A 10,987-nucleotide genomic window follows, 5' to 3' on the forward strand; every position below is an offset into this window, starting at 1 on the left:
AAAAGACTTTGGTATAACAACAGTGGTTTTCCTAAGAAAACCACAGAGCCAACTAACAAGCCTTTCTTTTTCCTTTCAGCATCTGGCCCAGGGAATTTCTACTTTCAGTTTGGCTAATGAAGGCCAACTACTTACAACCCAGAAAATGCAGACTTGCTTGGTTTAACCATGAGTGTGGACAGTTCACTTCCTCCATCATGTCCCTGTGTACTTAGAGCAGTTTCGTTTTCTCAGTCGGGTGCCCTGTGTCTGTATGAGGGGTGAAGGAAAGGGGGCCAGTGCTGAGGACTAGGGAGGGAGGGAAGCCAGGGGTAGACAGGGAGGCAGGCAGCTTGTGAATTTTTGTTGTATTGTTTAACTTTATTAAAAAAGAAAAAGAATAAAATGTTTTGACCGTTCTTTGGTCCTTGGCTTTGGCAGCTGCTCTGTACCTGAGGTTCTTCCAAGAGCATAGGCACCAGGTTGTGTGTGTGTGTGTGTGTGTGTGTGTGTTTTCACTATGTGGGCTCAGGCTAGAGCAGTCCTCCTGCCTCAGCCCTCTCCAGTGCTGGGATTAAGGTATGAGCCACCACACTGTCCTGCTCCTATAGCAGGGCACTGGAGCTTGAGGGATATGGACATGAGGACAAAATTCTGCTCCTGCCTGCTAGTGGTGGCACATGTTTTTAATCCCAGCACTTGGGAGGCAGAGGCAGGTGGATTTCTGAGTTCAAGGACAGCCAAAGCTACACAGAGAAACCCTGTCTCGCAAAAAGCAAAACAAAAAATTCTGCTTTCAAAGCGTGGCAAGGCAGCTCCCAGTCTCGGGCCTTTGCTGGCTTAAGGCTCAAACTGTTGGGAAGTGTTCTCTTCCCGCTTACATGAGGCAACATGAAGGGATCTGCACACTGCTCAGCTAAGTTGCTGTTCTAGGCAGACACAAGAGGCTCTGAAGCTGGACTGCAGGTGCTGATGGCACTAGGGAGAGAGGGGCCTTGAACCAGAGCAGCAGGAGGGACTGCTGAATGTCTACTCTCGGGTGTGAGGAGCAAGGTTGCCTTCCCCAAGTACCCCACAAAGCCCAGGCTGGGAACTCTGAGCCTTGCTGAAAGGTCTTTGGGACATGGCCACCTGCATGTGGTCGGTTGCCTTAGCTGTCAGATAAAGGCTTTGTGCTCCAAGTTTCTGGCTGCCAGCCAACCCCACCTTCTCTATGAGTCTGAAGCCAGCCTCTCCTTTCTGCTTCATGAAAGCCAACACTGTTGCCCTGTCCAGCCTCGTCACAGCTGTGCCCAGCCAGCAGAAGGGAGACAGGACCGATGGCCCCAAGCTGTGGGACAAAGCTGGTCTTAATGTATGCAGCCCTAACCCCAGGGAAGACTGGGCTGGACATAGAAGGCCAAGAGTGATAGCACACAGCTGGGATTAACATGATTTATTTCAGTATCAGTCTTAGTGGTTGCTGAGGTGGGCAACACAGGGCGAGGGTAGGAGCATAAATCCCAGATTCTCCGGTGACAACGCAATTAGCAAGGTCCTGTTACTGAGCAGAAGGCAGAGTGAGGTACTCCAGGAGCCAGACTTTCCCAGAGCAGGAAATGGGGCTTAACTCTTGCCAGCTCAGGGTCCCCTCCACTGGTTCTTGGTACCTACCACCCTCTTTTAGAGGAGACCCAGAGGCACCATGCAGGCAAGATGGGCTGGGCAGAAAGCAGAGCTGGAACTTCTCAGGGCATCTCTCTGACCTTGGCCTCCATCCACACAGCAGAGACGTGCTGCTGGAGATGGCTGGACCGAAACCAGAGATGTGGCTTCTGGTAATTCCATTTTCTCCCCTAGCGACCACATCACCCTAGTTACAGTGTGAAGGAGATAGGGATTTAGGAATAACCAAAGGTGAGAGGTAAACCCCTTTTACAGCCCAGTAAATAGCCCAAGCCTTCCTAAGGGCTACAGTGATTAAAAGACTGGCACCCAGGGATCTGACCCCTCTCTAAGCTACCACTGTTTTCCTGTGGCAGTAGCGTTTGTCCCTAGCATGTGGCAGCTCTGAGGTGTGTGTGCCCAGCTTTGGATGGGCAGGGGCTAAGGGAGGGTTAACAAGTTCTTGGATGCCTCTGGGCAGATGCCGCTGCAGGCCCAATGACCCAGCCCTTTTATTACTACCTCTGGTCCAGGTTCCTGAATGGTCTGCCCACCCGCCTGTGTTGAGAGCTGAGTATTAAGGGGAAAAGAAAGGGTGGGCACAAGGAACTGGTAGTTATTTTACAGACTCCTAAAAAGTTACAGGTACGTTAGCTTTGAGTAAAAAAAAAAAAATCTTAAAAATCAAGTGGAAGGCATGTTGCTGTGTCCATCCACAGCAGTGGTACAGTGGTGTGAACCCTCAGATGATGGTGCAGATCTGCATGGCACCCCCCTTCCGGCTGCCATGTATGGGCACAGGTTTGCCCTTCCCATAGTACCCCGTGAAGATGGCCTTGACCTCCATCTTCTTAGTCAGGCTCAGCATCCATCGCCCTTTGCCCAGGGAATAGAGCTTGCCCCGGGGGAGCTCGCCCACGGCCTCACCTTGGCTGCCCCCCTTCACCTGCTGTAAAATATCTAAGAGGTCAAGACCCGTCTGCACTGGCTGCACGTCGGCCGCACAGCCTAGGGTGACGTGAGCTCGGCTCCCTGGGGGCAGGCCCTCGGAGGCAGATGGCTTGTCCAGATCACTGGGCCACAACTGCAGCTCCTGATCGGTCAGCACCACCTGGGCCCCAGCTGTCTTGGGTGTCACAAAGAGAGCAGAGATGGACAGTTTGAAGGCCTTGCCATACGATCTCTTCACCACCTAGGGAAGGAGAGGGGGCCCACGTTAGAGGGACAAAGCTGATGAGAGCAGTCCATCCCCAGGGGAGAAAATGAGTGTGGCTGTGCGGGGGTCTTGTTTTTGTGTTGTGTTGTTTTTTGAGAAAGGTTTTTCCTCTGTAGCCCAGGCTGTCCTGGAACTCACTCAGTAGACCAAGCTGGCTTCTAACTCAAGAGATCCTCCTGCCTCTGCCTCCGTAGTGCTGGGGTAAAAGGTGTGCGCCACCACGGCCCAGCTTTGCAGGGGTCTTTTTTAAAAAGGCAAACCAAACAAAACACACAGCACAAGCCACTCAAGCTAAGGTTGGAAAAATGCTCTCAGAGAGGCACCAGATACAAACCCCGTTTACTGCTAGCCTCTCTGCCTTGGCAAGAGAGAGGAAACACTAGAGCCTCCCTCCAAGCAAACAGGATTGACAAGAGTGGTAGGTGAAGAACTACTGTTGCTCCACGGCTCCCTCCACCAACACGCTGGGGTCTACATCTGGTTACCTCTGGCTACCCCTGAGCCCCTTCCGTGAGTTCATGTGACCTAACTGTAAAATCTTTTTGTTCATGAACTTCTGTTCCAGCAGCGGTGTGTGGCAGGTGCTTAGTGAGCGGACACTAGGAAGTAGGACAGTAGGAAGGAGCGACGGTACATATTCAGCCATTGCACTGGACTAGTAGGCTTTGAGAACACGGCAGACAAGGCTATGAACACCGAGCCCTTAGCTGCCGCTTCCCCGGGGATTGGCCAGTAAGCAAGCAGGTGAGTGGCTGCGGGGAAGGCCGTGGTAAAGGAAGTTAGGAAGTAGACAGCATGCCTGTATCTGGCCATGGGCTGTGTGCTATGGTGCAGGAATGGGTGGCTCGATATCCTGAGCCACTGCCTCTGGAGCAAGGCCAGTAAAACAGGCTCCCTGGGATACAGGACTCTCAGCATTTGAGACTCTGGAACTTAACAGGGGTTTGAGAAGCCAGAGCAAGAACCTGCTGCTGCCTGGCATAAGGCCATAAATCTATGTCAAGGAGAAGGCCCTTTGGCAGGCCCTGGGGAGAGATGGGACTAGTGAGGCCCTAAGAGAGGATAACAGAAGATTACAGACTACATCAAAGACTGGAGGCCTCACTTCTCCAACCACTGTGTGATGTCTCCGCTCTATACCGCAGTTCCAGGAGGTACTCCAACCCACTTACCCCCCCACACACACATCCACCCGGGCGTCCCTGGGGAGGAGGACTCACCTCCTGCTGGGCGTATTCTTCTGCCCCGGCGGCCTTCCCGTAGTCACAGAATTTGGTTGTACAGTGCAGCACGCCTGGAGGTCTCTTTCCAAAGTAGCTGACCAGCTCAAGCTTCTCCTTGGGTTCATCCCCAGAAATAACTGCAGAAGAGAAAAGGGTCCACCAAAGGTGGGGAGCTGGGCCTACCAACACCTATCTCGGAGACTGCAGGCCAAAACCAGGGCCATTACTAAGAAGTTCTTGGGCGGCTCTGCTGTGCTTCGCTTATTTGCTAGCTGAAGATGAAGGTCAGTGGACAGAGTGCTGGCCTGGCCTGGCCTGGCCAGCGCCAACACCCCAGGTTGAGTCCCCAGCACTGGCACTGCGTAAAGCAAGCATGGTGACATACACATGTAACCCTAGCTCCAGGAAAATAGATGCGGGAAGATGTGGAGTTCTCAAGCTGGAGGTGGGGGCAGCTGGGGTCCTTGCCCAACATGCATAGGGTCCTGGGTTTAATGCTGGACAGGGAACAAACTAAACCATGCCATGCTGGCGTTACAGCGTATAGAGCTTTGCATCTCTACCTGAGTTCTCAGGCATATGTAACATAGGGCTAGGCCATACAAGCCAAAGGCAAGGGGAAGCAAGGGGAACCAGGTGGTACATGGGGAAATGAAACCCATCCTGCCACTTACTAGCCACCTGGGACACGTGGGTGACTTGTCAGTCCACTGTGACAGTTCCAGTTGCCATACCCCCAAATTCCTCAGGGCCTCTGAGATTTACAGCAACCATTTCAGCCAGCCGTGACTGGCCCCACCTGCCCTGCAGGCATGTGTGGAGGAGGAGAGCAAGCCAAGGGCCTGGAACAGGAAGGGTCCTAGGGACAGTGGGATGAGGTGGCTGAGGACCAAGATGTCAAAAGCTGGGCTTCCAAACAGAGGCCAAGCTTGGTGGCTGAATTCGGTCTCTAGCTTTTCCATTCCTTCCCAAAGGCTAACGCTTCAAGGGGTCCTCTATTCTGAGCACGTCCTGTTATTGTTTCTGATGTCCCCTGTCACACTCTGAGCAGAAAAGCATTCTGGTGTTTGCGGCCAAAGCCAGCATCAAACAGTAATTATGCCTGAGCCAGCACCACCAGCTCTGGCCAGAAGCCCTGTCCCTGAGCGTTGCCCCTCACTCTATACAGAAAGTGGCCTGGCCCTCAACTAATATCTTCCCTGTAAGAGTTTGAGTCTTAGGAGCCTAGAAATAAGTTTTCTGAAAACTCACATGGGCACGAAGGACCTGTTTGCCTCTGAGCAGTCGAACAACAGAATGAAGGAGTTTGTTTGCAGACCTGCTAAAATTGAAAGTACCTGAGTCTCTAGTACTGGGGAAGGTAAAGGCAGGAGAATTACTGCAAGTCAGAGACCAGCCTGATAGATGGAGTGAGTTCCAGGCCCGCCATGGAAGGCTACATAGACTTTTGTCTCCAAAACAAAACTAAACACCCAAGACTCAACTACCTGTGGGACACTCTGGGCGAATGGGACCACTGAGGACTCTTCCCTCCCCAGACTATCCACTCATTGGAGCCAACAGCCCTTACCAGGAAAGACTCCTCCTGGCTCCTACCCAGGTACAGCTGGCAACTTTTATATCCTTTCTGGGCATGTCTCTTATATGGAGAGAATATTCTAAAAGGCATGAAGCTAGGTTCTCTACAGCTTGAGATGCCATGGGGGAGCCCAAGACCCATTCTCTGGAAAGTCACACAGCCTTGGCCTTGCTACTTTTTGCAGTTTAGGTTTCCACCTCATCTTCTGCTTAGAAACATATATTCTGCTGCTAAAACTGATTTTGACAGCCTTGGTCTCCCTCCGCCCTCCACCGAGGAGGTTATAGCATATGGCGATGAGAATTATAGTTTTTTCCCACCTCCAAGACTCAGATGGAGGTCTAGAGCCAAACAGGGAGGATATCCTGGTGCTGGGGGGAAGAGGAAGGCAAGAAAGGAGCTATGGGCATGCCCTTCTCCACTAACGCCTTGCTTCTGGCTAGTCCTAGAAGCTGTTACCTGTATCCTCCACCCGTCCACCCCATCCTTTGAGCTCAGCAGCCGCACTGCCTGGCTCTCCATCACAGGCAAACAAAACAGTACGAGGCTTTAGCTGCCCTGCTCCCACCCCACATCCACCTACAGTGTCGAAGCTCTTTCTTGAAGGCCTTGTGATTCCCCAGCTCCTCCAGAAAGACCTGGCCAGCTTTTCGGAGGGTCTCAGAACTCTTTTTGGTCAGGAACCAGCCAAAGTAGAGTGGCAGAAAGTCCTTCTCCAGTCCAGGCTTCAGCTTCTTCAGGTCATCGGCCGACAGCTGCCATTGGTTCTTCTCCTTGAGCTGGGCACAGTCTAGTCGCCACGCTGTCTTGGGCTCCACCAGCACCACCTGGTACTGGTACTGGTCTGCCATTTCAAAAAGCTGATCCAGCCGCTCCCGCTCATGGTTGGTATCATCAAGCACAAGAACCCTGATGTCCCGGCGGCAGTAGCCAGCCAGGTCCTCGTCCAGACGCTTGTACGCCTCGGAGAAGTCTGCCCGAGAGCCAGGGATGATCTTGTAAGCATCAGCGGACACCATCTTGGTGCCATCGTGGTACTTCTCCAGGATGAGCCGAGCCAGTGTGGACTTGCCGCTGCCTGGCAGGCCGCGCAGGATGAATAGCGTCTTGCACTCGTGGAGAGTAGCCACCGTGTCCTCATCTTGAAGGAAAGGGAACTGCATCTCTGGCTTGTCCTTTGCTCCTGAGGATGACATTTTCCTGAAGAAGAGCTTGGGCAGGAATGTGTGGCTTTTTCGGGTAAAGCTTGTGTTCTGTGTTAAGACAGGAGGAGGAGGAGATGTCAGCCCCAGCTCCTCAAAGCCAGCCCACAAGCACCACACCCTAGTCTCTGGCCTAGTTCTCCCAGAGGGGGACCGGTTGTCGGTTGAGGAATCCCCAAGCCTAACTTAAAGCACCCTTGAATGGTGGATGCTTTCCCCAGAGGGGAATGGTGGATTTTCTTCCTCGCAGTAGATCCTTCAGTATCTTCAACAGCTGGGTTGTAAGGGTAGAGGGAATCTTTCTGAAGCTATCTAACCTCTTACTCTTCTGGCTCCAAGGATCACTCTCTGCTCCCCCTCAGGAACGCCTTGGTGGCAGGGCACGCAAGGGCAGCAAGTGCCTGTGGCTCCCTGTCAGCCCTAACTTATATATTCTTGGCACCTCTTAAGGATGTCCTGTTTGGAGGCCTGGGGCTCTATGTATGGGCAAAGCCACAGCTGCCTTGGCTCTCTTGAGTGTGCAGAGGAGGGTGAGGGCAGGGGAGGGTGACCCAAAGACCGCCTCCCTCCACCCAACAATGGCACCAACAGATAATACTCTCTTGTCTGGGTATAGGGGGACAATGGTCCCACAGAGGGCTGGTGGGGGGCAGGGCAGGAGGGCACTGGACAAGGGCATCATTCACAACCACCTCCTCCTCTGCTCTCTCGGGGCGCCCCCTCCCCCAATCTGTAGGACTAGGGCACAGGGCACCTGTATTCAGAGATCTTTGCCCCCTACTCTGCTGTGTGTTAGTTAGCAGCACCTCTCGGATAAACAACAAGAAATAGCGGTTTCAGTTGTCATCTGCACCGGCTTCCGCCCCTGAGAATTTAGCTGGCTTCTGGCTTCTCTATAGCCTTGAGCAGGAACCCACTCCCAGCGCGGGCTCCACAACAGCCCTGGACTCTCTGGTGCTACGCAGACCCATTTGCCAGCTGGTGTCGCCAAGGAGCATCGACTTTCACTTCCCTGCGGCGATATTTCCTTCTCCAAAGACACTGAGACTCCCCCAAAATATCCCCGCTTGCGCCCCTTGCCTTCGGGCTGCCTTGGGGGATCCAGAGGCAACTTCAACTCCGGAACCTGGTGTCCTCATTTGCAAGCTACTTCTGCCCATGCATCCCCAAGACTCTCGCTTTCAGTTAGCCTCTCTCCCACCCCGGCCCCCACGCGTGCGCTGCGCTCACCATGATGAGTGGGCACACCGTCGTCACCGCCTTTGCGGGTACTATGTCTCCGGGGCCGCCCGCTTGCGCGAGGGACACGGGCGTCTCGGGGTGTCCGGAGGGGCCCCCCCTACGCAGGGTCCCTTTCATAGCCTGGGGGCGGGGCGCGCGGACGGGGCGGGGTCAGCCCGAGCCTCTGCGCACGCGCCCCCGGGGAATGGAAACCTGAGTGCCAGGAAGCGGAGGTCTGAGCCTTGGCAGAAAGCAAAAGCACACCTGGACTCTCAAAGAGTCCGCCACGCCACCTCTTTGTTCCTTAAAAGTTAAAGTTTAACTTTTTCCCTTCTCTGAGACAGAGACTCACTATGTAGCCCTGACTGTCCTGGAACTCACTATGTAAATCAGGCTGGCCTGGTACAGAGATCTGCCTGCCTCTGCCTCCCAAGTTCTTGGATTAAAGACATCACCAGGAGAGAGATGAACTCTTGAAACAGGAGGCAGTTGCCTTTCCTGGGTTCCCAGGCAGGCTGGGATGAAATGGGTGCAGTCAGATAGCTTAAAAATTTGAAACAGGCCCATAGACCTTATCACAACTGACATGTGATGGAAGTACCATTCAGGCCACGAAACCAAGCCGATAGGCATCACCGCCTCCTAAAACAAAAACAAAGACCTAATTCATCAAAATCCATAATTCTGGGAAAGGCCCTAAATGTATTATCATTGATTTTTGGCTTCTATAGTCTGCTTCTGACTTAAATATGTCAACACAGGATGTGGTTTTTATGATTAAAAGCCTACCCTGAGAAAAGTGCTGGTTGGTGGTGGCGCACGCCTTTATTCCCAGCACTTGGGAGGCAGAGGCAGGTGGATTTCTGAGTTTGAGGCCAGCCTGGTCTACAGCGTGAGTTCCAGGACAGCCAGGGCTACACAGAGAAACCCTGTCTCGGGGGAAAAAAAAAAAAAGTCTAGTGAAGGGGCTGGCTAATAAAGACTTTCTATTGGCTTCCACCTCTGTCTAAGCAGTCTTCTTTGCTGGATATCCCCCCTCCCAACCCCCAAAAAAGGTTTGTTGTTTTAAAGATGAATCTCATGTAACCCAGGCTAAGTTCAAACTCTCTATGTAACAAAGGGTGACCTTGAACTTCCGATCCTTTTGCTGGAAATTCATACATACAAGAACATGCTCAGCTGTTTAAGATGCCGGGGTTCCTGCAAGCTAGGCAAGTACATCCTAGCTTTGAGGACATGGTGACATTGTTCACTTTCACTTTTTAAAAAAAAAACATTTCATTAAAATATAGCAAGGAACAGCCGGGCGTGGTGGCGCACGCCTTTAATCCCAGCACTCGGGAGGCAGAGGCAGGCGGATTTCTGAGTTCGAGGCCAGCCTGGTCTACAGAGTGAGTGCCAGGACAGCCAGGGCTACACAGAGAAACCCTGTCTCGAAAAAAAAAAAAAAAAAAAAACAAAATATAGCAAGGCATGGTGGTACATGTCTTTGATCCCAGCACTTGGGAAGCAGAGGCAAGAAGATCTCAGTGAGTTTGGGACTAGCCTGGTCTACAGAGTGAGTTCCAGGACAACCAGGGCTACAGAGAGACACCCTGTCTCAACAAAACAAAACAAACAAACAAATATATAATTATATATAATTTCTCAGGAGCAGTTGAGATAGCTCTGTTAACATGGCCGTGTTACCCTGAGTTGGACTTCTAGGCCATGAATGGTAGAAAACCAGCTCCCTCGACTTGTTCTTCTCTGACAGCCACAGACATGTCACGGTGTATAGGTCCGCACACATAAATGCACACAAAAAAATAAATTAAAATGTACTTTTTATTTCTTTGTTTGAGAGATCTCTCTGTCCAGCTCTGGAACTCACTGTGTAGACCAGGCTGGCCTCAAACTCGCAGAGATCCGGCTGCCTCTGCGTCCCTGATGCTGGGACTAACGGTGTGCACCACCACTGCGTGGCTTAATGGATGAGTTTTATTTTATGTGTATTGGTGTTTTGCCTGCATATGTGTCTATGTGGGGGTTTAGAACCTTCTGGAACTAGAGTTACAGACAGGTGTGAGCTGCTATGTGGTTGCTGGGAATTGAACTCAGGTCCTCTTAAAGAGCAGCCCTTGCTCTTAGCCTCTGAGCCATCTCTCCGGCCTAATTTAAGATGCAATTTTAAAAAGACACAATTTAAAATACTTTTATCTAGGGACTGGGGCTATAGCTTGGTGTTAGAAGACTTGTCTAGTAGGCACAAGTTCCTGGACTTGACCTGGGGATAAGTTTGGGGGACCAAAGAAATTCTGCCTTTGAATTGCCTCTCACTTGACTGGAATCCTGGCTTCATCCCAGTCTAAGTCATCTTTATCCCTGCTTCCGGACCTCATGGCAAAGGCCTTGCATGATGGTTTGTATATGTTTGGCCCAGGGTGTGGCACCATTAGGAGGTATGGCTCTGTTGAAGTAGGTGTGTCACTGTGGACATGGGCTTTAAGACCCTCATTTTAGCTGCCTGGAAGTCAGTCTTCTCATAGCAGCCTTCAGATGAAGATATAAAATTCTCAGGTCCTCCAGCACCATGCCTGCCTGGATTCTGCCACACTCCTACCTTAATAATAATCGACTGAGCCGGGCGTGGTGGCGCACGCCTTTAATCCCAGCACTCGGGAGGCAGAGGCAGGTGGATTTCTGAGTTCGAGGCCAGCCTGGTCTACAAAGTGAGTTCCAGGACAGCCGGGGCTACACAGAGAAACCCTGTCTCGAAAAACCAAAAAAAAAAAAAAAAAAATAATCGACTGAACCTCTGAACCTGTAAGCCACCATCCCCAATTAAATGTTGTCTAAGAGTTGCCTTGGTCACAGTGTCTGTTCACAGTAGTAAAACCCTAAGATGGCCTGATCCTTTTTTTTTTTTTTTTTTTTTTCAGAT

At 51.8% G+C, this 10,987-nt stretch overlaps 2 protein-coding genes across 3 annotated transcripts in view; one reads left to right on the forward strand and one right to left on the reverse strand.

The window, feature by feature from the left end:
• Nucleotides 1-403, forward strand: part of Dnajc7 (DnaJ heat shock protein family (Hsp40) member C7) — a 38,690-nt gene extending 38,287 nt beyond the window's left edge. The window contains exon 15 of the mRNA XM_021175511.2: nt 80-403. Within this exon, the coding sequence (XP_021031170.1) occupies nt 80-117 (38 nt within the window). The 3' untranslated portion in view covers nt 118-403. The remainder of the gene's footprint in view (nt 1-79) is intronic.
• Nucleotides 404-1,399: 996 nt separating this feature from the next.
• Cnp (2',3'-cyclic nucleotide 3' phosphodiesterase) lies at nt 1,400-8,215 on the reverse strand. 2 transcript variants are annotated; one of them, XM_021176805.3, is made up of 4 exons: nt 8,074-8,215; nt 6,225-6,894; nt 4,060-4,199; nt 1,400-2,815 (listed from the first exon to the last, which is right to left on the reverse strand). In XM_021176805.3, exons 1-4 carry the CDS (start codon nt 8,200-8,202, stop codon nt 2,366-2,368), a joined length of 1,389 nt encoding a protein of 462 aa, XP_021032464.1. In that variant the 5' UTR covers nt 8,203-8,215; the 3' UTR covers nt 1,400-2,365. The 2 variants fall into 2 exon arrangements, with proteins under 2 accessions (XP_021032464.1, XP_029339960.1); XM_029484100.2 differs by lacking the exon at nt 8,074-8,215 and adding an exon at nt 7,161-7,335.
• Between the last annotated feature and the right edge of the window lie 2,772 nt (nt 8,216-10,987).

The sequence above is a fragment of the Mus caroli genome, unplaced genomic scaffold (genome assembly GCF_978045245.1).
Source record: "Mus caroli unplaced genomic scaffold, Mus_caroli_1 scaffold_13, whole genome shotgun sequence".
NCBI classification, from domain to species: Eukaryota; Metazoa; Chordata; class Mammalia; order Rodentia; family Muridae; genus Mus; species Mus caroli.

Bases quoted from the DNA above. Each gene is read 5' to 3' on its own strand.
- Cnp (XM_021176805.3), bottom strand. From the start codon at position 8,202: ATGAAAGGGACCCTGCGTAGGGGGGGCCCCTCCGGACACCCCGAGACG. The intron at 4,200-6,224 runs GTAGGTGGATGT...TCTCTTCTGCAG, and splicing joins CAAGAAAGAGCTTCGACACT to TTATTTCTGGGGATGAACCC. The intron at 2,816-4,059 runs GTGAGTCCTCCT...CTCCTTCCCTAG, and splicing joins AAGAATACGCCCAGCAGGAG to GTGGTGAAGAGATCGTATGG.